Raw genomic sequence first — 27,336 nt, 5'->3', positions numbered from 1 at the left:
ACAGGCTAACTGGCACCGTATCCCCGCTCCCGATTACCAACCCGGCCAGAGAGTCTGGCTTTCCACCAAAGACCTCAATCTCCAGGTGGAATTCCTCAAGTTGGCTCCCAGATTCATCGGCCCTTTCCCCATCAACAGAATCATCAACCCCACATCCGTCCGACTCAAACTCCCACGATCCCTCAACATTCACCCCACTTTCCACGTGTCCCTCATCAAACCCGTCATTGAATCTGACCTGGGTTCCTGTGTGCTTTTTGTATTTTTTATTACCTTGACATGTTTCAACCACTTCCTCAGAAGGGTCATATGATGTTACATGTGATGTGTATTGCTGATTCTTGGGAATTTGGCTAAAACAGGTTTTAATTTTGAAAAAACAAAGTTACTTATATAACAAAATCTGAAGGTATCTCTCATTATAGACCAAGGTCTTGGCTGTTCAGCAATGTACCAGTGCAACCTCCTCATTTTGTATTTCTTTCATAAAATAGCCGTTTTTCCAGTTATTATTTTTGTTTTTGTCAACAGTCAGTCACAATATAAAGAAAATAATTTCTAATTTATTTGGTCTAATATGTATTTAGAGTTTTTAAATAATTAGTTGGCATTCTTAGTACACATATATGATGTTAAATGTTGAATACTCACTTTTGTTAATTTTTTATACTGTTTCACGTGTACTCCTTTAAAAATCTAACATCATAGAATCTTTATTTTAAGCCTAAATAGAAAGTAAGGTTTTTTATTTAAAAACATATGTTGTATTAAAAGAGACTATTACTGTAATATATCAATAGTACTGAAGAAACATATTGTAAGCATATTCATTTAAAACAAATAAAACTCCCACTGAGGACGGTGACTTTAGAAGTGACGGTGGTGACACTAATCTGACTGTGGTGACAGTGGCCTCATTTCAACAGTAATTCCAAAATGTATACCACCCAAGTTTATGGCTTCTTGCTTCACAACTTTATTTAAGTATTTGGTCAAAAAAATAACAATCCTCAGTACTGTGTAAAAGTACCCCATCCCCATATTGTCAAATATCAAATCATCATAGTAAATAGCAGTAGTCATTACCAGTAAGAATAATGTACCATGTATCGCTGACATCATCTTAAACTGTCATCTACTCATAAAATAATTAATTATATTCTTCTGTAAACTGTATATTGGCCGTGAAGAACAGATAACAATAATTGTGAGCACTGTGGCAAACATTCAATAAGAAACATATACTGTAGGTTCAATTAGCAATAGGCCAAAGTTTCAAGAATCCGTGGCTTACTGTTTCATACAGATTTGTCAGACAGCAGGGGACAACTAATCTGCTGTCTGATGTCCTGTTGACAACAGCATCCCAGGAAACATGTCAAGGTAATAAAAAAAGCCTTATTTTTCTGTCTGACTGAACAAAACCTAAGCTCAGTGATATTACTAAGAAGACAGTGTGAACTTTTGTGGACTAGAATTTAGTTTTTCCATTAAAAAACATGGTGGTCCAACATGGCAGCCTCCATAGAGAAGACCCGCTCCATATATTTAAAGGTGGTCTCATACAGGAGTAATGAAAACAACTCAAATAAATCAGTAAAATTATTCAATTTCTTTCAAATGGAATTAATTTCACCTCATCTCACACACTACACCTTTTAAGTAAAATAGTCCTTGTAAACCTAAAGGAAGACTGCCTGATATTTTTTTTCTCTAGATATGTATTATTCTGTAAGTAGGTTTTCCGTGGGTGTTTATGTGTTGATCACAGCAGCATTATTATAGCAACTTTAAGGTTCTCTTCTTTCTCTCTGCAGATGAGTGACCAAGAAAGCAGCACCTCAGCTTCTCAAACAGGGGGAGAATTTGAGGGAGAAGTGGAGGATGAGATGGAGGAGGAAGGAACGACAGATGAAAAATTGAGGCACACTACAGCTCCCGGTCTGTCCCACTTTTCCTCCACACTGCGCGCTGTCATACGGATCAAACAGAAGTACCAGGTCTTGAAGAAGCGGCGTATTGAGATGACCCAGGCACTGGGAGGAGCAGAATTCCTCACAGGTGCCCCAGCACGAACAAGCCCGAAAATCTTCACCTTTGACGGAGCTGCCCCTTTGCCTGCTGTTCCTCAGAAGAAAAAGAAGAGAAGGAAAAGGAGGGTGTTGTTTCCTAACAGAGGACGGCACAGAGCCTCGCCAAAACAAGAACACAGCCGAGCAAAATACTGTCTCTACCTGCTGTTTTTCATCGTCTTTCTCCAGGTACAGTATTTAAACTTTAAACCTTTAATGTAGAGACCCATAACACTATTTATTTTTAAATAGCTTTTCCATTATGTATTACATTGCATGAAGAGAAGCCAAATGTAGTTTATTATTGGTGTTTTACAAGACAAGCTAAACTAAACTGGCGGTTCATCAGCAGCTGCTGCGCTGACGGATGCAACATGGTGTTATACTGAAACGACGAAGTCGGTGTTCATTCACCAATACACAAGCACATATTTATTTAGCATTAGCATGCTACTATTTTGCGGCTAACTTGGTGGACCTGTTTCCAAAGGTAAGCTGGCGAGGTCACGATTAGCATTAGCGTAGGGCTAATTCCATACAAACACTGTGCAACCTCATTAGGCACAACTAAAATGTTTTAATTTTTGATTAGCATAGCTAGCTAATTGTCTTTACGTTTCTTATCATGTATTACCATAACTGAAAAATCTTCTTCAGCTCCCACTATAGGAATACATACTTCCTACGGACACTGCACTAGTTTCACAAAAACATAAACATTTAAATAAATGAGCAACAGACCGTGAGTGCTGTGTGTACATAGGCGGAGCTATTTAATGGACAAAGTGCTATTCAAAGTACTTTGTCCATTGTCCATTTGTTTTATCATAAATGAGTGGCTCTGACACACAATTCTGTCAATTCTCTCAGTAAAGATCAAGATGTATAATCATTTATGGTAACATTAGCTGTTGACTAGGGATGGATATATCAGATGGAATAACTTTATGCATGATATTTGACAGAACTGTCCTTCATTTTTGCCTCCCCTTTTACAATGTTATATAGCAATGAAAAACCTATAGCAAGAAAAACCATACCCATACTTGTGAAAACGTCATCAGCCTCAGTCAAGTTCTGTTCCATTTCTTAGGAACGCGAGCAGCGAGTTCGGTTCTCATACCCGGAAGTGTTCTCGCTCCGCCCATTTGACCAAGTATGCATCGGGTGGTGACTTGAGCGTACTTGGGAAAGCCATATATCCCAGAATGCATTTTGGCGGAACATAGCAGGATAAAATACTAATTTAAACCTGAAATAAATATTTTTCTGTGTCCCGGAACACAGTTTTGAAATCATTTGGGGCGAGAAATTAGTCGATACGCATCTCCATACACTGCCAACGATTCGATACATTAACGATTCATGAAATTTATCAGCGGTATGATACGATACAATTCTCCCACCTATTACGATACAGTGCGATACAGTATGATTTAATTTTAACACAATGCAGTGTGATACGATACGATACGATGCGATGCAGAAGAAAATTATACTATCGAATACATAGTAGTTCTCAAGTTATGGCACTTAAAGCATTAAAGCTGGCTGTGACTTTTATTTTGAAACAGGAAATACAACAGAGATCAGAGAGAGCTTAATTGTGCTGCGACACACTGCTTTGAAGCAGAGACAATGGATTGTTCACAGGTATCTCTGGAAATGATACCTTTAACAAAAATCTGAAAAGATAACTGTTATGTATGAGCCGAAATGTGTTATACCGTTTGCTACCAGTAGATGGCACTAAGCAACTAACAACAATCTGAAAAGATAACTGTTTTGTAAGAGCCGAAATGTGTTATACCGTTTGCTACCAATAGATGGCACTAAGCAACTAGTGCATACGTTCTTGTTTACAATAAAAGAAGCACTGAAGAAGTGAGTGAATGTGTGTGCATAGCTCTTTGTGTAAAAGTGTTTACATATTGTAACATAATAATATATGATCACAGTCCCATTAATCGTAATTTTAAATTGTGCTCCCCAGATAAGCCTATAGTGGCGTTTTATCGGCGGGGATCAGCACCGCGTCTGTGGACGCTCGGTGCTCACTGTGAGCCGGCACAGAGCAGCTTAGCTCAGCCTGTCCTGAGGACCAATCGCAGCTCTTGCCGTCTCTGTTGTCCCTTGACGGAGTGACAGACACTTAAAAAATATTTCGTGCAGTCGGAGACGACGTAGAGGCTCTTTTCGACAGGCTCTGCGTCGACGCAGAGTCTCTGCGTAACCTACGCAGAGCACTTTACGCAGAAGTATAAATTGGGCTTAAGGTTTTCACATGTAAATGACCATGCTGTGATCTGTTCAAATGCAAATCAGGATTGTGTGTCTCCACGAAAAAGATATACGCAAGTCTCAGGAGCCATTGAGTTTTGCTCAATAGATGTAAGTTTTGTTCTTAATTTGTTTCCCTGTAGAAGGAATTTTAGTTTACATTTTGAAGAGGAATTATTTCTTTGAACAATTGGAGTATTATTTAATTATGTGAATAAAAACTGGATTATACCACCACACCTTTAAACTTACTAATGACATGTATCAACATTGTGTGTAGATTCCCAGCTGTTCATGGAAACTTTTCTATGAATGATGAGAAAACATAAGAAAATAACTTATATATAATGGTGCCTGACAGTTTAAAACAGTTTACATGTTTCATATTGTATAACAATATCGATATAAACAGCCCCCCAAAAAGAAGAGAAAGTTCTACATATGAAAACATTTACATTTTTATTCTTTAAATAGCGGTTTCCAGAGAAAGGGCCACAAGACTTGGAACTGAATTGTTCTAAATTTCAGCCAGCGTGCAGAGTGGTATGACTACTGTCACCGTTTCTTTAGTACTGCTTAACTGCACAGTGGTTGTGTTTACAACACATCTTCCAGCAATGTGTTCTACAGGGAGAAACCATTCTGGGTGTGATGTGTCTGCAAACTCCAAAACTTCCAAACTTCTACTGGCTGTCATTAAAATGTCTGTCTGGGTGGAGATGAAGCCAAGAAACTTTAGCAAGGACATGTTCGAATGCAGTGGTTTTGGACATGACATTAACAACTAAAAACTGCTTTATAACAGCTGGTCTTACTTCAGATAGAAAAGAAGAAGAAGAAGAGCGTCAGTCTTTGGAGCTGCTGAGTTATAACAACCTAATACAGAGCAAACACTCGCTGATTTATTATGAGCCATGTTCTCAATTGATAAATTGAGAACATGGCTCATAATAAATCAGCGAGTGTTTGCTCTATATTAGGTTGTTATAACCAACACCAGAAACTCCACATTCTTCCTGGCGATGAGGACAGAAAAGCGGAGTGGATATCTTTTATTTTTGATGGGGATGCTACATTCCCAAAAAACTCTATGTGTGTGTGCTAACCACTTCACAGAGAAGTGTTATTCAAACTTCGGGCAGTACCATGCTGGACTTAGCAGATGTCTTCATCTAAACGAAGGAGCAGTGTCAACAGTAATTGGTGGATTACCTGCAGTTCAAGTTGTAAGTATTTCCAACAATGAAACTGTGTATATGTTCTGTCGTGTAGCATTAGCGATAGGCGGCTAAGGGCTAAGCTACACGTGTTAGCCCGTGTTTCATTTGCGTGTATGTGTGTCTCTTACGCCAGTAAACATAGCGTTCTTCAGGCTAAGAGCTGTTTGCAGGCCGTGCAGGAAATGTGTGTTTATTATCCTACATATGTTGGAACACTTGAGATATGCAGCTTAAGACTCGTATTGTGTTCGAGTAGAGAACATCTTATTGTAAATATGGCAAAGATTCAAGTAAGGTAATGCCAGTCTTTTTTGTATGATCCGTAATATTATTTTAATCCTTACTATTTTCCAGTCCAGGGTCATTTTAACCACACAGTCACTCAAACAGACGTTAAAACTGTGCCACTCAGCTGTCAATTTGGTGAAAGAACAGCAAAAGTAAGTAGAATTGTAATTTTGTAGAATCTAAATACTGAAGAGCATAAAATCTTCACACATCTACTCCATAGGGAAAGGGACACCAAAATGGTGTCCACAGAGGTCAGACTGGCGTCTCTGGAGGAAGCAGCTGTGGATCCAGAGCAACAAACTGTGGCTGTTCTGATTTGAAGAGGAAAAGAAGGGTGCACAATCCCAAAATTACTGTAAATACGTTTCTTTCGTCTTCATAACTCAGAGGGAAGCGACAGGCGTTATGACTCCATACAAGGGTATGATTTTAAGGAAAAAACACTTGACAGTTTACAAGGAGTATAAGTAAATGTATCTGACCTGACTGTATTTTTTATTTGCTGACAGACTCAGCTTGACTCGCCCCACAATTCCGCTGTGACTTTAAATTTTGTGGAAACTCTCTCTGCAAGCCCGGATATGTGTGGGTGGACTCTGGAGTCTTTATATGTAAGTAACTTTAATCTAAAAAAAAATAGATTAAATGTTTTTTTTTTTTTTTTAAATATTAATGCATGTCGCCTCTCTTTTTGTCAGCAGCATGTAAGACATACTATGAGACACTCCAGAAGAACTTACATATGAACAGATAAAGTCAGCCAGACCTTGCAGCCCAATCAGGAGCAGTGAGAGGTGCAGACGGAGAAGAAAGAGACGAAAGAGGGTACGATTGAAATCAATACATGATTTAAAAATGTTTTTTCTTGACCTGAATACTAAGTGTGACATTTTACTAAACAACCTGGGTAATTAGACAAATGCATACAAACATACATACATACGTGTGTGTGTGTATACGCGCATGGAGCAGCACTAATTGTACTACTTGTGTTTCCAGCTGCTGGAAGCGAGGAGGGCTGTTTTAACCAAGGATGAGATGAACTTCTGCAGGGGCATCACAATTAACTTACTAACTAACTAATTATTTTATGTCTGATGAGGAGGATGGAGGACAAACTGTGTTTTGTAATTGTGGGCTTTATAAATAAAGTTTGATTTGATTTGATGGCTCAGCTGATGGAGAAGCTGGGTGGATAGTTCAGCCTCCATCCTTCAGGAGCCAGGAGCTGTCAGAACTGTGTTCTATACAAGAGAGACAAGAGGGATCCAGAGTACCATTTACCCACCACAGAAGGCTGCATAATGGACCACTCTCTGCAAGACCTGTTCCAACTTATGACCCTGAAGCAGCCAAGAGAGATTTTTTATAAAGCATGTTTGTTATTTGTGGTTTCTTTTGTAAATAAAGCTTCACTTTCTGTATGTACTTTCCTATGTCTCTTATTCTTTATTGTGACATGTAACGTTCACTAAATAATAAGGTAGTGGTATCATTAATAATAATTTTATTAATATTTGTATTATTATAATTATTATTCAAAATGGGAGGGGCAAATGGCCATGTGTTCCAAAGGTGACCAATGAGTGAGGGGTTTGCTGTCCAATCACAGAGGATTTTACTGTGGAACTGTGTGTGGTTTCATCCAATGGTTGTTTGTGTCAGTCAGTGCAGGTGAGATGATCGCGACATTCAAAGCTAATTAGAGCCATTCGCACCTAGCGGGGGTTCGTGAGCGGCACGGGCGAACTTCGTGGTGAACGGCTGATAACTGCCGGGAATCATAAGCGTTCGTGGCAATTATCAGGCATTCACGGCGCCGATAATCTGCGTTTTGCAGTGATTACACAATTAAAATGATATAAGACGGACAGAACTTACTTGAGAAAACAGAACATAGGGAGAGAGAGAGGTGAACAACAATATCAATGACTGTGTATAACAATATTAATGACAATGTATAGGTAAGCAACATTTAACAATTAAAGTGTTATAAAACAGACAGAACATACTTGACAACATAAACAACAATAGACTGACATTCATTTGTATAAAAGGTATGGTTTCGATAGTAATCCTTAACAATTAAGAGAGGGTATCTGGTCTTACAACAGCTATATCAGTTTAGATTTATCTTATAGTGTAGTAGTGTAGTGGTGTGTGTGTGTGTGTGTGTGTGTGTGTGTGAGCGCGCATATATGTGTATGTGCAGGTGTTGTCAGTAGATGTGGTTGGAATCTGAGTGGGGGATCGAGTCAATGCCCGGCCAACCCCAAGCAGCAAGCTGATAAGCATCCTGATGCCTGGGGCACTCACCAGCCGTACAGTGCAGGAGAGACCAGAAGAGAACTCACACCCACCGCCCAGCCCCAGCCCACCAGGGGTTGAATTGGTGGTGTGTGTATGTGTGTGTGTGTGTGTGTGTGTGTGTGTGATATGTGATATGAGGTATGTTGGTATCTAGTGTGTAGTTAAAAAGGAGGAGCACGGACGCCCCACTGGTGGCAGACAGTGGAGCTGTCGATGTATCCCATCACCCACCAGACACTACTGTCTATCATGCAATAAAATTAGGGGGAGAGTGGCAGCTCATCAGGGTCCACGGAGAGTGACCCCACCATGTGGTGGTTCTACCCCCGACCCCCCATTGACCTGGCCATGCCTCCCTCCCCCAGTACCCTAAATGTGTGTAGGAAGATGTATAAATCCTGGAGGGGCATAGGGGTGAGCAAGTGCAACCCCCCATGTAGGTTGCCAGCTTCCTGACTGGCAGAGCCATGTGCTCTAATCTCACCCAGATCCCTACCCAAGGTGGTCTCTCCAGGCCAGGGACATACCATGGCACCCCATGAGCACCACCAAAGTACCAGACCCACCCCCCAGGTAGGTCCCGATGAGCACAGCCAGGCCCTACCTCACCCCCCAGGATCAGTAGGGGTCGCTACACAAAGTTGTTGTGCTCTACAGTGAGCAATGGCGTCCGAGAGAGAAAGACTGTTGTTGTTGAAACAGTGGCTGTTTCTCACTTTTCTGTGTCACGGAACGCAGATTTAAGATAATGTGAGGCGAGAAATTGGCCATTTAGAGTCTAAACATGTGCCGTGTGTGTTAAGATATGACGTATTTATAGTTTGACAGCGACGTTGTCGGCGGTGATCAGCTCCGCCTCTGTGGACGTTCGGTGCGCACTGTGAGCCGGCACAGAGCAGCTTAGCTCGGCCTGTCCTGAGGACCAATCGCAGCTCTTGCCGTCTCAGTTGTCCCTTGACGGAGTGACGTACACTTCAAAAATATTTTGTGCAGTCAGAGACAACGCAGAGGCTATTCAACAGGCTCTTTGTCGACGCTGAGCACTTTAAGCAGGAGTATAAATTGTGACCCGCCACGGACCAAGCGGGAACGAGTCGGCAAAGCGCAAAACGAGAAAAAACAGGAAAAAGTATTTTTTTTTCAAAATTAGGGATTTCTGTTTTTTTCAAAATTACACAAGTTGAAGTTTTGAAGAAGCCACTACATGCTTCAAATCACAGTATTGTGGTTCTTAAAACCATAAACTTTGTGTTTGAATTAAGGTTGTTTTATCGCTGTGAATCACTCCTAGTTTGGGTGTGGTGATCTCACATTCCAGAGCCTTTGTTGCTTTTTCAGCCAATCAGCTGACGATCAAGGAGAATACACATGGCTAATTAATAATATGATGTAGGGCTTCACTCAATTCAGCTATTGTGATATGGGACTCCATAGACTTGACCTGTTCATTATTAAGTTTTGGTAGCTCTATGGAGTTTAAAAATGTGTTTATGTCTGTACTAGATGAGTTATTGTTTGATGAATATAAGTTTTTATAGAAATCTCTAAAATGTTATTTATTTCTTCCGGTGCATGGGTTAATTTACCACCTGAGTCTTTTATGGAATTAATAGTTTTTTTTTCTTTATTTAGTTTAAGTTGGTTTGCTAGTTATCTACTGGATTTATTGCAATGCTCAAAATTTTCCAAGTGTAATCTCTCCTAATCTCTCCAGTTGGAACTGTGTTTTTCTTTCTGTTATTTTCTTTAATTCTAGTTTTAATTTTCTTATACTGTTCAGAAGGTGCTCATCTTTGGACCTTTGGATGTAGCGTAAGCAGTCTCTAGTATTTTTATATTATGTTCTAGTTCTGACTCCAGTAAGTTTTCTTTCTTCTTTATAAATGAGGAGTAGGAAATTATTCTACCCCGCATTACTGCTTTTGCAGCATCCAGGAGGACAGTATTTGGTTAAGTATTTGATGAGTAATGATGTATTAAATATCCAGTTTCTGATTGGTGGTGTGGTGGTCTTATTAGTTATATTTAGTGAGACTGATGCAGGGTCACTGATAGGGTGGATCTGAGTGTCTTTGATGTCTGAGAGAAGTGAGCTGTTGGTCAGAAAGAAGTCAATTCTAGAGTAGGAATTGGTACACAATTCCTACTCTGAATTCTGTCAATATTCTTTGACAGATGGATGACAAGAGCACCAAGCATCACAAATAGTCATAGTCAGACCATAGTCATTCATGTATTGTTCAAGCGTTTCTGTCGATTGCCAGTTCTGTGTTGTTCCTGCCTTACTGAGCCTGTCAAATTCCATGTTGAAGTCCCCTCCCATTATGAGTGTCGTGTCTAGGTGAGTGGACAGTGAGGTGAAGAAAGTGTGGAAAAAGGAGGGGTTATCAACATTTGGTCCATATATGTTCGATATACACAAGTCTGTGTTATTGATTAATAAGTTGAGTATTATAAATCTACCTTCTGGGTCTGTTGTAGTATTTTTATGTGTGAAATGTAGTTTTCCATTGATCATGATGGCTACTCCTCTCTGTCTTGAGTTGTAGTTTGCTGTGTATATGTAGAGAAATTGTGATGAAGTGAACTGGCAATCTGTCTTGGATTGGTGAGTTTCTTGTAGTAAGACAATGGCCGCGTTTCCCAGATTCGTTAAGAAGCTCTTAACGCTAAGATCTTCTTTGGAGCGCTCTTAAGAATGCTGTGAAAGAAGAACATGTTTCCCAGAGTCGCTCTTAGCTTAAGAAGATCTTTCACTAAGAAGGAAACGTAAGATCGAGCTGACCCACTGTTAAGGTTAGCCTATGCTACCTCACCCCAATTCTTTGGACTTATACTATGAAGAACAGTTAAACAATAAGCTTTATTCTATCTATCACAGGTAATGGTATTCAGTGCTGTTCTGCTCTGACGTTGCTCCTGCATGAGCTCAGTCGGAACAACAACAATAGTAAGATTTACACAGATATTTATACAATGAACATCACATCATTCTACTGTCTTTCCAACAGTGGTAATCAATATTAATCAAGACTAGACTGGGACTTTGCAACAAAACAGGACAAGAAGGAAATGTGTCAGTATTTAGACAACGAAACAACAATCATCATGTGAGTCCATCAGGCAAAGGTTGAGATGTGACTATGGCTGTGTTTTACATGAGAGTTTTAATTCTGAACCAAATAAATTAATTCTGCTTAAAAAAATATAATGTAAACATGGCCTATATCTAATACCACTCTTAACAGCCTTCTTAGCGATCAAATGTTCAGTGATCACAGCCGCTTCAGGGAAATTTATATCCTCCACTTTTTGAAATAATAAAACAATGTTCAATGTTGAAATGCGCTCATAGCTGTGGACCACTGGCGCAAGAAACATAGGCTAATAGTAGAGAAGAAAAACTGTTATTGAATTACACGTTTATGAGTTTATAGTACTACACATACAATTATTATAATAATAATAATAATAATAATATAATTCCTCACTTTCTGAGAGGCCTCGTCCCCCTCAACATCAATGCCCCCTGTCAATGCCCCCTGTCTGGCTTTGGAATTCCTGCCACTTCTTTCGCACAGCACCCCAGTCACGCAGGCCACATGGGCTGGAGGGGGACATCTTCTTCATCTTCTCCGGTATAGCCTGCCATACACGGTTCTTCACCGTGATGCTTTTCTTTCCTTTAGTTCCACCAAATAAAACTTCACGGTGCTGCCACACCTCGTCCACCAACACGCCCATCTCCTCCGCGGTAAACGACGGTGCCCGCTTGGTTTTTTTGCTGCCGATTTCTTCCATTCTCACATGTGTGTGCCAATATTCACGGGGTTATATATGCGCTAATGGGCTTGATTACTACTTGGATACACCTGATGGCACACACATACGTTATCAAAATGAACTTAATGCAATTTGTTTGTGCGGGAGAGATGCGCAACTAGGCTACTTGTTTTCTTTTTTATTATTTTTTCTTTTCTTTTCTTTTTATTTTATAAATCTATGGTTATCAGTACATAATGTGAAGCTAATCCACTAACTCAGTACTCATCATGGATATCGCAAGTTCTTATAAACAACGACAATAGAAAGGATGGAGGATGGACGCAGTAAAGCTTGAGGAGTTATTCCAGATGGGCAATAACAAGGTAGACAACTGGTGTGCTTGTCAAAACGCCATACGGCACGCTAGAACAAATCTAAAGGTAACTTAGCCTTTATAGGGCTGTGTAACGTTGATGGGCGTGCGTACCATAGCATTAATTCCTGCAGGCGCCCCTGAGCCTAATTGCACCTGTGTGGGGGGACCGCGGGGCGCTGTGTGTGACTTATGCGCTGATAAAGCAGTGGGTGATCGATTTGCCTGGCATCAATTGATTCAGTAACAGCACCACCGTGGTGAACAGCTCTCGTTAAGAGCTTCTTAAGAAGCTTCTTTGGCTTGATCTTACGGTTCTCCTAAGAAGGCAGTTAAGAACGCGCCTGGGAAACACCCATATCTTAGCGCTCCTTCTTAGCCATTCCTTCTTAAGAGCCTTCTTAAGTCCTTAAGAAAGATCGAATCTGGGAAACGCGGCAATTGTCTGTTTAGCCAAAGCTATTTAAGTGGTTTATTTAAGAACTTTAAGCCATTTATGCTTAGAGCCAATTCTGTGCACATTCCAAGTGACAAGCCTGAGTGTATTCATGTTATTAACCTTATCTATTTATGTAGTGTGAACTATGTGTATTCTCTATGTGCAGATGTATGTTTGCTGTTGTGTGCGTGATTGTGTGAGTTAGTGTGCACCTGTCTGACAACCTATGTGGAAATTATAACCGTGTGTGTGTGTACGCGCTTGTGATTTGTATATGTGTGTGTATTATTATCTGTGTGTGAGTCTATCTGTCTATCTGTGTAAGCATTTCTACGGCCTATATGTGGATGTACGTGTGTTTACGTGCTCGGGATGTGTGTGTGTAAGAGAGAGTGCATGCGTTTGTGCTATTGTATACAGGGGCCTCGTATTGATATGGTCATTAAAGCTCACATAGAGTGGTCCCGTTGCACATATATGTTAGTTATGGAGGTCTACTTACATACATTAACTTGATTTTATGATCAAAAACCTCCTAGTTGCTGTAAACAAGCTGATTGAAATATCACGGCTGAGCACAGTGTTAGAAAAGAGAGATTTCTGACATAAATCTCACCCCCAGAAGAAAGAGTGTGTTGTGATTGGCCAGCCAGCGTAGAGCCTTCCCAACTGTCTTGTGATTGGCCAATACCTGGAAGTGACATAATCAGCACACCCACTCTCAGAAGCGCAGCTCCCCCCTCTGGAACGGTGGATGCACTGCTACTCATTATCAAAACATTGTTTTAACAGTGTTTAAAAATAGCTTCTTCTTGACTGATTGGTGGTGTGGTGGACACTGTCTCTCTGGGTCAGAAGAGACAGTGTCTTCTGACCCAGAGTCAGAAGACACTGTCTCTCGTGAAACACCTCCACAACGGACGTTCTTCTTCTTCTGTGGTTCAATGTACGCAACCGGACGTGCCCGGACTAGTGCCCGGAGCAGGAGGATCTGCTGTTCAGGAGAACTGCTTTAACATAACCGGACCGGGTTTTTTCAGAGATCTCGCTGAGCCCAAGATTACAATAAAACACAGCGTTCTCAGCAGTGGCTGAACTGTTTGTTTAGAACCTTCAGGGCTTCTTAAACAAGGTAATGACGCAGATACACACTAAAAAACAGCGTTAATTGGAACTTTCGGTCTAGGTCCGCTTTAATTACAGGATATATATTATAAACAATGACATAGATGTTCTTTTCCCTTAGCTAGAGATTGGTTAGCGATATTTAGTTGTTTGGGTTAGATGCGCGACGGCATTTTTGATTTGCACAAGTCTCTCTCAGTCTCGCGATACTACCACATACCGCCTGTCCTCTTATAGTATACTTCTTGTTAATGCATGGTTATTATTTATTACCCTTATTTTTACTGTCTTGCTGCTGTAATGCTGTAAATCTCCCCATTGTGGGACGAATGAAGGACAATCTTATCTATCTTAACACGTAAAAACAACACGTTACACGGTAGTAAGTCTAATTCATGACTTGGACAAATCTGGTTTCCTTTACATGTTTACGTAATATTTTGTTGTAGGTTGAGTACATAATAGCGGACATTGCTAACTAGCTAGCCAGCTATGTTGTCTCGTGTAAACAGACGGACAGAGCTTGCCGGCACACATGATATTATTTTTAAATGTCTTGTTTAAGTGAGTTAGGGTTAGATAAGGGTTAGGGTTACCCTAGATTCACGTCTTCAGCCACAGTTCTCCAGTTCTCTGTGTGTCAGTTCGTTCGCGAACGAGATTCACATCCTCAGCCACAGTTCAAGTGTGTGTCTGTCAGTGCGTGCACGGGTTAGTGAGTGAGTGTTCAGCACGAACGGGATTCACCTCCTCAGCCCACAGTTCTCTGTGTGTCAGTACGTTCGCGGGTCAGTGAGTGAGTGACTACACTCGCCTGCCATGATAGACTCTTGATATAAAAGTACAGTTTAATTGCAAAACATCATTATAATAATGACAATAATGATGATGATATTACAAAATAATAATACTTAAATAAAAAGTAAAAGTATAAAAGTATCATTATTATTATTATTATTATCAGTATGGTTAGGCACATAGAGGATAATATTAATATGCAAATATATTATTTTATTTGTTATTATTTTAAATCTTGCAGCTTTTAACGAGTCTCTCGCTCCTCTCTTCTCATTACTTTATGTGTACCTAAGTCTGTTAATGGGGCGAGTGTGTGTGTGTGTGTGTGTGTGTGTGTGTGTGTGTGTGTGTGTGTGTGTGTGTGTGTGTGTGTGTGTGTGTGTGTGTGTGTGTGTGTGTGCTTGTTTTCAAGTGGCCCAGCTTGACTCACCATTAGCCGTTAGCTTGGAGAAAAGGATGCCAAATTCTCACCCGTTTCTGTAGAAGTCTTCTACAATAGACACACAGCAGTGCGCCACTGCGACTGTTTCACCGAGGACGTGAATCAATGACAGTTCTGTGTTTGCGAATCATGAGTGAGTGAGTGTGTGACAGCGTGAACGAATCACATCCTCCAGGAGTGACTCCCGGCCACCACTGCTGAGCTCAACTGGACTAAGAAAGGAACGAATCAGTTCATGAAGTGATCCCAGTCAGTTCGTTCACTCAGAAGAATCAGTTCGTTCAAACAAATCTTTCATGACCGACACAACACTATTGTTCATACTCATACCCCTACGCACATGCACGGAGGCGTTCATACTCACAATGTTGTTCGTAGCCATATTTGCCGCAGGAGGGCGTAGGAACAAAATATTCAACTTGTGCTGCAGGATAAACGTCCGCTGCCTAGCAACAGTAGTAAACAACAACTTTCCGCATATCCCTTACATTGGTCTCAAAATTACTGTCCGTCAGTCTGTGTTTCACATATTGGGACAGCTGGGATAGCTCCACCAGAATCACCGGGAGGGCTTTTCCCGCTGGGTCACCACACTTTCTATGGGCTCGTCTTTTGCCCTTCACAAAGCGATCCCTCTTTTTTTTCACGTCATTTTGTAACGTGGTAACAATCTCTTCCCATGAATCTAAGGTCATGTGACTGTCTTGAAGAGTCATACAAACGCATGTACAAGCGGACCTGCTCCGTCAGCCTTCCATTGAAAATGAAGAGTTCAGGAGTGTGTGCCCTGAGGCTGCGAAACTTTTTGGAGCTTAAGCGCCCAGTGCGACACAGGATATGACGTCACTTTTGGCACGTGCCCGGCACACTACAGCGAGTATGAACAAGGCTTAATGTCCCATGTTGCTTGCATCATCCACTGACCTGTTTTCCCACTATGCAAACTACAGGGGGTCCAGCAGGGGGCCTGTGATGTCCCTCAGGTGGCTCAATACCAGTATCCCATAAGATTTTGTGTGCAATTTGCCTAATTCCCAAATCTGCATGTTTTTGGACTGTGAGAGGAAACCGCAGAACCCGGATAAAACCCATGCAAACATGGGGAGAACATGCAAACTCTATGCAGAAAGATGTTTTGACCAGGTTGCAAACCCAGGTCTTCTTGCTGCAAGGGCAAGCGTGCTAACCACTACGCTTTTGATATTTAGTGATTTTCAGTCTGACAATCTGGTCACTGGGTAGTTTGGCAAGTCCCAGCTAATCTCCCCCAATTGGCATTTTGAACTCCAAGCCACTGCATAGATGACAGATCACACTGCATTATTCAGTCACATCTAACCATTAATATTTGTCAGTTTGTGTCAGCTCTGTCTCCAGGTACAGCAAAGGATTAGGGATTTCTATTATTGTCTGATAGCTTTTCACAGCCTATAAATACACACTGAGCCACTCAAAACACCGTAAAACACTTTCTTTGAACAAAATGATGACATCTGAGAACTGATTGGACAGCATGGTGCTTGTTGCAAACTTTAATCTGTCTAGAAAATCACACATATCAACACACTGACAAATGTCAGTCAAAGTCAAAAGCTTTTATAGCCACAATTGAGTTAGCCTTTTTAAATGTATATTTTTTGTCATTGGAGGTATAATCATTTATTTTTTCTAGACTTTGAATGTGTGTGTTCTCAATGATTCTAAAAGGTTTAGTGCTATGGTGTCTACAACTTAACAAGTTCACTTCCTACTTCAAAGTGTTTCTTGCACATTTAACCTCTTCTTCCCTGACCCTCTTTTTGAAGTCCTTGCTCAAAAATGACATGCCCAAACTAAATAGAGTAAATATCTGCAGTTTCACTGAAGATGCCACTGTGTCGGAGTAAATGCACATGGAACACAGCATAAATGAAGGATATTTTTTTCTCGTCAAAATGAATATTGCATTTTAAAGTAAATATAACCTTTAAAATATGCAATAGGAACTTAAAAACACATGGAGGTCATGTAACAACATGTAGACATGAACTGTGCAAAGTCTGATGCTGCTGAAATGAAGCAGAGTAAAATTACACTACAATTACAGTCTTGGATGGTAATTGGATGTTACATGAAAAAATTAACTGTACTGTGATTGAGATTGCCCTTTCCCTTGCTGTGGATTCTAGAGATTATACTCGGGAACTGGCAGGAGAATCTTTGCAGAATGTTCCAAGCAACTTTTGTCGTTTCTTCTTTCGGACAATCTCCTTAAAATCTGTCCCTTGTCTATTTCCAGGTGTACAATGCGATCGAAAACCTTGATGACCATGTGCTTAAATATGACCTGGAGGGTCTGGAGAAGACATTGAGGAGAGAAGTGTTTGGACAGCAGGGATCAGTGGAGGGTCTGCTGTCCCACCTTAAGGACTACCTGTCAACCTATGTCCACAACAAGCCTCTAGTGGTGTCCCTGCATGGCCCCAGTGGAGTGGGCAAGAGCCACCTGGGACGACTCCTGGCTGGACACTTTCGCTCTGTGGTTGGTGAACCACTGGTGCTGCAATACTACGTCCTCCACCACTGCCCCCAGGAGGCTGACACCCTACACTGCGCCCGCAATCTCTCCACTCTCATCTCACAGGTGGTGAAACGTGCCGAGGAGGAGGAGAAAATACCGCTTTTAATCTTTGATGAGGTCGAGCATATGCATGAACAGATCCTGGACACACTGTGGCAGCTTGTGGCTACCAAGCAGTCCAACGAGTACTTGAACGCCATCTACCTGTTTCTGAGCAACCTGGGTCATGAACACATCACCAAACATATGCTACACAACGTGTCATGTACATCTATGGCGATGACTGGATCCAGTCGTCATAGTAACCTAATAAAAGAGCTGACTCCAATATTACGCAACAATCTGGAAAAGCTTCACCCACTGTGGACAGAGGCAACCATCTTACCACTGGGCCTTTTGGAGAAAGATCACGTGATGGAGTGCTTCCTGGAAGAAATGACTCGAGAGGGTTTCTACCCAGATCATACCAACATAGAGCGCCTGGCAGGGGAGATTGAATATTACCAAACTGTAGGGGGGCACAAATATTCCCAGACAGGCTGCAAGCAAGTGGTGGCAAAGGTCAACCTGCTGTGAAAAGCAGGTTGACGTGAGTGGAGTTATGAAACTTGAATGACAATTCAGTGGGTAATGGAGGCTTTGGTGTTGTAAGAAGATGAATCCTGTGAAAACATTTGTCCATTCAACACTTTTTGGCTATGGTCTTGTCTTCGCATGGATTTAGTAAAGTATCTGTCTTTTGAATTATCTGTCTCCACACAAATACAATGAAGCTGAAGCTGAATGAATTGTTGGTTTTATAAAACATTTATTAAACATGGACACTGTCAACAGTTTCCATTGGGACTATTTCTTCAGAGGAAAATGTTATTTTACATGAGAGCTATTGTTTTTCTAAAATGACAGTGTTTCACCTATTACTTGATGGATTCTATATTTTTAGTTCAGTCTTCTTGATCCCCTGAGGATTAATAAAGGATCAAACGTGTTTGATCTCTTGTTGATTGGTACAAAATTTGATTCAGGCAATTAACTGAACTTAAAGCTGTAGATCAATGTAGATCAATAGGACATTAGTTGATTGTTGAGTATGGGTTTAAAGCAGAATCCCTCTTCCCCTTCACCATGTCTGTCTGTCCACTGTGTCAGAACACTCTGTTATCAGCGGTCAATGTCCAGGAACACGTTGGAGGAGATGTCTGACTAGGCAGCTAATCCACAAGGCTTTAAAAAGAGCTCAATAACAGTTTTAAATTATAAATATTGTTTAAGTTGTGTTAAATTTTCTGTGTGTTTGTTGCATTTTTGGCAACTTTTCTGGCATAAACACTGACTAAGTAGACCTCATGGAGATCAAAACCTGGTCCTAGTCATGCAGCACCAGAGTATTAAATACTCTATATAAACTAAAATACTTTATATACATTTTATATAAAGTTCACAAATGTACCTTACATACAGTCACAAACACTTGATTTGCTTCTCACAATGCTTCTGTTATTCTTAGACAATATGTAATTTTAGTTTCTTTTACCGGCCCTTTTCATGGCAGCCATTTTAACATGTCAAAGCAGGAAAAGCACAGGTTTGTATAATCAAGTTGCTGATGGCTGAGTTTGGTACTTGATAGTGACTTCAGGGTGCATGCTGATTCACTGTTACACTCTGCTGACTTGCATGAAGTGAACAGAGCCATCATTAATGTGATCAATAGCTGTGCTTTTCCTGCTGAGACACCTCAAAATGACTGCTGTGTATATAAATAACTTCTGTGATTAAAGTCTGTTTCTATGATTTACAACGTAATGGAGACGAAGGGAAATGTCAGGGTAGTCTTTTCCTTGTTTTCAATCATCATGGTAAACTAATCTTTGAAATGTCTATTTACTGTCAGTGATTAAGGTGAACAACAATATTTATACAGGTAAAGGTATATAGATATTTTTTTTTATTTGGATTTACTTAATTGACACAAACCAAATAAGGCAGTGGAAGACAGGCCACTGGTGTGCCCCTGTGAGATATAAACACTGATTTTCTTTGTGAACTTTACTTGATGGTCTTATAATGTATTCCGTTGAGCAGGCAAAGTCTATGTTTAGTCTATGTCTATAAGTTCAGTACTTCCTGCATGACTGGAGCACAGACTCCGTCTGACACAGTCACTGAAATACGGTGGAAGGACCCTGCTGATCTACAGTTCAGCATTGTGCGGTTTGATTCTTTTGTCGGACGTCGCACTCATGACTCTTCCAGTGACGACATTCTGACCAAACAGCGGAGCAGTCTGTGGACATCACGTGAGCTGCTATATTTTACTCAGTTTTGCCCTTCACCCAAAATTCTGTCCAGATATTCAGAAACAGTTTTAATAGACATTTCTTTTTTTTATTATCATTATTAGAATTCCCTTAACACTGGAAAAAAATTTGGTACCGTGTCTAAGTGACAAACAACTATGATTCTCATAATCATGTGAACGGATTTAGATGAAAAACAAAACAAAAAGTAGGACAGACACGTGGGACATAAAGCTATGAGACAGGACAGTTGTCTTTGTATGTTCAGGGTAGATGGAGACTGATAGCAGAAGGCAACACCGAGTTTAGATATAAGTGAGTTAAGAAGAAGTGGTGCCACTGAACTACTACTTACACCTGGGGCCTGTTTCACAAAGAAGGTTTGTGAGTCTGAGTCTGTTAACCCTGAAATGAGGGAAACTCTGGTTTTTCGGTTTCAAAAAGCCAGTTCAGCTTAACTCTGAGTCAGTTACCCTGGCAAAAAACGCGTGAACCTAACCTGCTCGCTGAAAGGTTTTCTTCAACTAACCTTGAGTTTCTCTCTGTCTCCGCCCTCTTTCAGAGGTCATTCATTAGTTTTGGCGTAGTATAATTCTGCGTCTACATTAGAAGTTATATTAGGTGGAGACTATTTTCCACAACCGTGTCCTTTTGACAGTGATCCCGTGGATGAAGGTGCAACATTACTGCGCAGATAATTAAATATTCGTCGGGAGATGATAATCAGACCGCGCATAGATTTCCAGACATTTATCTTTTTGAGCGGTACAGTTTCACGTCACAGTTCATCATTTACATTCACGACCTAATCCGTCCTTACATTTCTAACAATACCAACCGGAGTCACGCTCTCACATCCCAGCAGAAATTGTGTGTTGTGCTGCGTTTTATATTTATTTTTTATAAATGGGAGTTTTTTATACAACGTCGGAGATGCAGAGCACTTGAACATGATAGAAATGAGAAGTCATTTATGTGTGAAAACATCATTATGTTGGGGATAAAACAACTGTACAGTCAAACAGCCACTTAATATTTACTTATTAACACAATGTAAAAAAAGATCGAAATGAGGTTATCCCATGAGATTATACCGAGGTTTTACCTGTTTGAACAATGTTTTTATGTTTCATCTTAAACTGCTGTCAACTGCGCTTCTCCCCCGCAGGATTACACCTAAATAAATTAATAGTCTACAACTCAAGCAGTTTCCCCCATAATATTATTGTGATTGTGCAAAGGACGACATTTAAACGACGCCGTCTCCCTCTCTTTTGTTGCTGTTACACTTCCTTCTAAAAAGTTTCTCAAACTCACCGTATGAGCGCATTAATATTTCCAACTCCAGTGGATGAAGAACGTCACCCTCCGCTTCCCCGTTGCCATGATGACTCATTGAAACGGGGCTCCATTTATGCTGTCTTTTTATACTTGTGGTGCACACGCTTAACTCAAGGTGAAACTACTCCGAGTTGGACAAACTAACTCAAATCATCTGTTGTGGAACCGAAAACTCAGAGTTTCCTTTCTCAGAGTAAATCAACTCAGAGTTCAGGGTTAGACTCAGAGTTTGTTGAACCTGCTTTGTGAAACAGGCCCCTGGGGTCTGTTTCACAAAGCAGGTTTAGTGAAAACTCTGAGTCTGTTAACCCTGAAATGAGGGAAACTCCGAGTTTTCCGTTTCACAAAGGGAGGTAAGTCAAACCAGAGAAAGAGGAGTAACTCTAGCCTGTTTCACAGAGAGAGATAACTTAAGCTCTCGGTCAGTTACCATGGTAACATGCTCTTTGAAACTAACCTGGTCGGGAGCATGTTTTTCTCCGCAAACCTTGAGTTTCTCTCTGTCTCCGCCCTCTTTCAGACACACACGGTATTGATTTCCACATTCATTCAGTCAGCAGAGTGTTGAAGTCTGTTCTGCGTCTACATTAGAAGTTATATTAGGTGGCGACTATTTTCACAACCATGTACTTTTGACAGTGATCCCGTGGATGAAGGTGCAGCATTACTGTGCAGAGAATTCAATATTCGTCAGGAGATGATTATCAGACCGCGCATAGATGTTCTTACATTTCCACAAACTTTTCTTTTTGAGCGGTACCGTTTCACGTCACAGTCCAATCATTTACATTCACAACCTAATCAGTCCTTATATTTTAACATTAACAACCGGAGTCACGCTCTCACATCACAGCAGATATTGTGTGTTGCGCTGTGGTTTAAATGTTTGTTTTTTTTACTTACAAATTTACACATTTTTCTTTTATAGAACGTCATAGATGCAGTGCACTTGAATGTGATATAAAGAATGAGAAGTCATTTATGTGTGAAAACATCATTATGCTGGGGATAAAACAACTGTACAATCAAACAGCCACTTCATATTTACTTTATGTAAAACATGATCAATATGAGGTTAATCCCATGAGATTATACCGAGGTCTTATGTTTGAACAATGTTTTTAGGTTTCATTTTAAACTGCTGCCAAGTGCGCTTCTCCCCCGCGGGATTACACCTAAATTAAATAAATTAATTGTCTACAACTCAAGCAGTTTCCCGCTGTAATATTATTGTGATTGTGCAAAGAACGACATTTAAACTTCCGCATCAGCAGCAGTGTTCTCCGACGCCGTCTCCCTCTCTTTTGCTGCTGTGTTGCACTTCCTTCTAAAAAGTTTCTCAAACTCACCGTATGAGCGCATTAATATTTCCAACTCCAGTGGGTGAAGAACGTCACCCTCCGCTTCCCCGTTGCCATGGTGACTCGTCCAAACGGGGCTCCATTCATTCTGTCTTTTTATACTTGTGGTGCACGCGCTTAACTCGAGGTGAAACTACTCCGAGTTGAACAAACTAACTCAAATCAGCTGTTCTGAAACCGAAAACTCAGAGTTTCCTATCTCAGAGTAGATCAACTCAGAGTTCAGGGTTAGACTCAGAGTTTGTTGAACCTGCTTTGTGAAACGGACCCCTGCAAAACACTTAGACTGTCATGCCAGGACAGATAGATGGAAACAATGTCGTAGAAATACAGACTAACTACACAAACTACCTGAAGATTCCACTACATTGATTTCACCTAATGACAAGATGTAGCAAAGGAATAGACTTGTAAGCAATGGAATTTTTAAAAGGGCCAGTGTATAAGATTTAGGGAGCATTTATTGGTAGAAATTGAATATAGTAACCATTGATAACCCCTGAAAAATAATTATTGTTGGGCTTTTATAGCCTTAGAATCAGCCTTTTTTGAATGTACTTTAGGCATCTTGAACCACTGTAACAAACCAGCCAGAGCCAATGTTTAAAACATAAGACAACCACACAAACAAAAACGAGCTTGGTCCACATACTGTAAATGGAGTGCATGAAACAACTTAAACATCTATCAACGAGAACCCTTATCAACTGACGGACTTCTTTGCATGCTTGATAATGACATCCTTTCCAGTGTTCTACAGCCAACTTAGTTCCCTTTGGTTACAATCTATCATTAGAAGTCACCAATTCCTACACACTTAAGTATTTCAGTCCTGTGCTAATAAAACCTGATGAACAAATGATTGCATGAATTCACACATTGCAACAAACTCCTCTGTTGTGTTTTCCAACCAACAAAACGCACTGCTTTTTTATAACAAGCGTTCAAGCTCTTCATCAACCTTTTAATCTTCACATGCTGTTTTTTTTCCACTTTACTTTTTTACATAAGGTTAAATAAGCTACACATACACTAAATACTACTTCAGCTAAGGCAGGGATGCCAGGGTTACGGCCCGTGGGCCGGAACCGGCCTGACTGTATGTCCCATCCAGCCCGTGGGGTGATAAGGGGAAAATATTTTTTTTAATTTCATCTAATTTTAAAATATATAGGCTACCGTAATTTCCGGACTTTAAACCGCTACTTGCTTTCACACGGCTTGGATGATCAGCGGCGAGAAGTCTGGGGCTGGCCGCATGCGAGGAGCGGCTTTTGCTTGGGTCTGCCGGTGGATCCCGACAGGGTCGTACCTATGTTCCCCGGTTTTCCCAAAAAATGTCCTATGTTCCCCACTTTGTATGTGACAGGGGAACATGGGACCCTTTTTATGTTCCCCGCTTTACCCGGGGAACACGTTTCGGACTTTGCGCTCATGTGGACAGTGCAGTTCCGTTGTGAGGCGCACGATGAAGTTTCTCCATGTCATCACACACATAATTTTCTTTATATATAAAGAACTGAGGCATTTGTTGCAGCCTGGTCGAGGATATTACAAACCACTGTTACTGGACATCTGCGCGTGGCAGCTGAAGGGAAAGCAGCTTGAATTGTAACCGGTCTGGTTTAGCCTTTTCCCCACTCGTGATTTTCACAGCTGTGTGGACAGTGATCAAAATGGAGACATTTTTTTGTTTTGCCCTGGCTGACAGTCAGTGACGCTTTGTCACGTTGCAGCACCTGTGTGGTGAACAGTGGCATTTGTGTCTTCACACACGGGAGAAGCTCTCTTCTGACTCTACCAACCAGGCTTGTTTTCTTGGTGATGTGATGTTTTTGCCAACTCAAGTGAAGTAAAAAAGTTATGTCCCTGCCCTTTACTGTGTAAGGCTCCACTATGCAATACCAACACCACACTGTCTCCGAGCCTCTGAAGATGTGCGTAACCATGTCTTCATGCGGTGCAGAGTGGAAATGTTCTCTCTCCGCGACAATTTACATTTTGGGGTCATCAGCAGGGGGCAGCACCCCCAGCAGCCCTTCCCGCAGTACTGGTTATAACAGGTAAAAACAGCAATAAAATGTCAAGACTTTTCTTTTTGTTGTTCTATAATTTCATAAATGCAACAAACCTTTACAGCGTTTACAGTGGATGACAAAAAAAAATGGAACGAAAATTTAATTAGTATCTTGTATGACCTCCTTTTGCATTAAAAACTTCTGTCAAACATACTACCAGTCTGGAAAATAATTTCTGCGCCGTGCGTTGGTGTGTGTAGTAGCCTGACTGGACAGACTGGTTAAGAGTGCAGCAAGCCCAATAATGTCGGCGCAAATCTGTGAATTCTCTGGTCGTCCACAAACAAGCATGGCGGTTACAGGTAAAAATTTGAAAACATAAACAATATTTTTATTAATATCGATTATTATTATTATTATTATTAATAAACATTTCGATTCAACATTTATATAATCAGATTGTTCAGAGACGAGAGGAAAACTGTCACTGTCAGCTGCACATCTGTTAGCAGAGAGAGAGAGAGAGTGCTTCCCCCGTTTGTTCATCGACCAGCAACAGCGGGGAACATCGGACCCTTCTTTTTTTAAAAAAGGTCCGATGTTCCCCAGGTCCTTTTGGGTGAAAGCGGGGAATATAAGACCCTTTTTCCAAGAAAGGGTTCTATGTTCCCCGGTCACATACAAAGCTGGGAACATAGGACCCGGGGAAGATAGGGACGGCCCATCCCGACAGCGAGGGGTAGTGTGGGAAAGACTGCGATCACCGGTGAGTTTCGGGGGGCTGGACAGCTCCGTGATAAAGAGAACGGCACAGATTCGCCTCAGGACGAGGGTGGCGGTGGGAGCGATGGCGAGGGAGAGACTGTAACTGATGGAGTCGTTCTGGGGTTGTTCGGGTCCGGCGCTACAGAAGACAACTTCAGTGGTTTTAAAGGGCAATTTATATTCAGGTGCGCTCAATAGTCCAGAAATTACGGTATACATTTAATTTTCAGTGGAATCTTCAGCTGCAGCTGTGCTGGTAGTGCTGATGGCAGACTTGTCATCTTTTAATTGACCTAATTATGCATTGGTGTGTTTTAATGTGCAAGCCTTCAATAAATATAATAAAATTAACAGTTTACACAATTTATAAATGTAGGCTTCTTACATGGATAGGAAAATGTTGTGTTTTTAGAGGGTCTCCTGCTTTAGGCTGTAATTGTAATGTATGTAATTGTAGGCCTCATTGTGAGGATATTTTGGTGCCAATGCAATTTCTTTTTGATGTGTGGGCCTTCATGAATAATTTCAAATCGCCTACATATCCATTTGTTGAGTCAGTGTTTGGCCTTTTCAGTCCGAAAGTGTAATTCGGCCCCCTGAGGTCTCACTTGAAAACGATCTGGCCCCCTGTCCAATTTCACCCTGGCATCCCTGATCTAAGGGAAACAAAAGGTGTTGCCTTCCATGACCATTAAAATCAGTGATAATTAAAAAAACACCAGTTGCTCTCTGGGCTGCACAACTATGGTGTTCATGGTGCTGAGAGGCCACCATTACTGTCACAAGCACCTGTGAAATGTGAAGAGCGGAAAATGTGAGAGGAAGACAGGGACAGTGGTGTGAGTGTGTGTGTGAAAAGGGTGATGTGGTTTTGGGCTGTTTTTTTTTTTTTTGTTGACAGGTGAGAGTTCTCTCCTTTATGCCTCCAGCTCGAAGCCCATGCCGACTTTGTGTCCGCCGGCATTGAAGTTCTTCCCGTCGATCAGGGCAGAGAGGGTGACCTTCACACCTGCAGAGGCAAGAGACGGAGAATCTTCAGTGTTCACCATTTTAAAGTCTCTTCACACCTGCAGTCCACTAACCCAGGTGTGCTCTCCATCATCTGCTTCTCAGGACTATGTAAGTGTGAACTGTAGACTGTATTGTATATCATGATGGACCACATGACACATCCCTGAAATGAGGAACCAAACAACCCACACTACCGGCTGCAGTAAACCCTCCTTCATGTTATGGTACGTGTGCACACGCCTCGCCTCTGCACGGCTCCACTCCTTTCCCCTCCCCCCACCAGTTCTCCGACAATATCAATATGGCAGCGTGCATGGAAAACAGCGAGAGTGCACAGGAAGAGACGTCTGACACAATGATCAAGCAAAACAGTGCAGAACTGTAGATCAGTTAAAACTAGTTTACAATCCTAAAATGTCTAAAATCTCAATATTTAACAGAGGAGTCTGGTGTGTTTAGGGACAGCATCGCTGATTGCACCGGTGAGCGGCGAGATCATAAACCTTAGCGCTGTATGTGACTGTATCAGACTGAGTCTGTGCGACACATTGAAGTTCTTCCAGTCGATCAGGGCAGAGAGGGTGACCTTCACACCTGCAGAGACAAGTGACTTTTTTATCTCCCGGGAGCTGGACTATCTGTTTCTGTGTGAGACCTGGCTCTCTACAGGCGAAAACATGCCGTTCTCTGAACTCCTTCCACTGGACTGTAACTTTTTTAATTCCCCCCGAGCGACTGAGAGAGGAGGAGGCGTGGCCTCTGTTTACAAGTCTTTTTTTCACTGCCAGCAGATTCCACATGCTGGTTTTGGTAGCTTTGAACTGCAACTGTTTGAATTAATTCTGTATGTCCCCGTTCTGTGTAC

The 27,336-nt window shown here is 41.2% G+C and overlaps 2 protein-coding genes across 2 annotated transcripts in view; one reads left to right on the top strand and one right to left on the bottom strand.

Annotated features, from left to right (window-relative positions):
* Window positions 1–1,817: 1,817 nt before the first annotated feature.
* Window positions 1,818–18,251, top strand: tor4aa (torsin family 4, member Aa; the record flags this gene model as incomplete). The annotated part of the gene is made up of 2 exons (XM_083902453.1): window positions 1,818–2,261; window positions 17,394–18,251. 2 exons carry the CDS (start codon window positions 1,818–1,820, stop codon window positions 18,249–18,251), a joined length of 1,302 nt encoding a protein of 433 aa, XP_083758579.1.
* Window positions 18,252–23,122: 4,871 nt separating this feature from the next.
* LOC310938077 (non-selective voltage-gated ion channel VDAC2) overlaps window positions 23,123–27,336 on the bottom strand; it is a 32,407-nt gene continuing 28,193 nt past the window's right edge. The window contains exon 9 of the mRNA XM_083902496.1: window positions 23,123–26,469. Coding sequence (XP_083758622.1) covers window positions 26,378–26,469 — 92 coding nt within the window. The 3' untranslated portion in view covers window positions 23,123–26,377. The remainder of the gene's footprint in view (window positions 26,470–27,336) is intronic.

Source organism: Microchirus variegatus (assembly GCF_963457635.1).
Source record: "Microchirus variegatus genome assembly, chromosome: 16".
Classification (NCBI taxonomy): Eukaryota; Metazoa; Chordata; class Actinopteri; order Pleuronectiformes; family Soleidae; genus Microchirus; species Microchirus variegatus.
The sequence above is the reverse complement of the archived record's forward strand: the minus strand, read 5'-3'. Positions and strand labels throughout refer to the sequence as shown.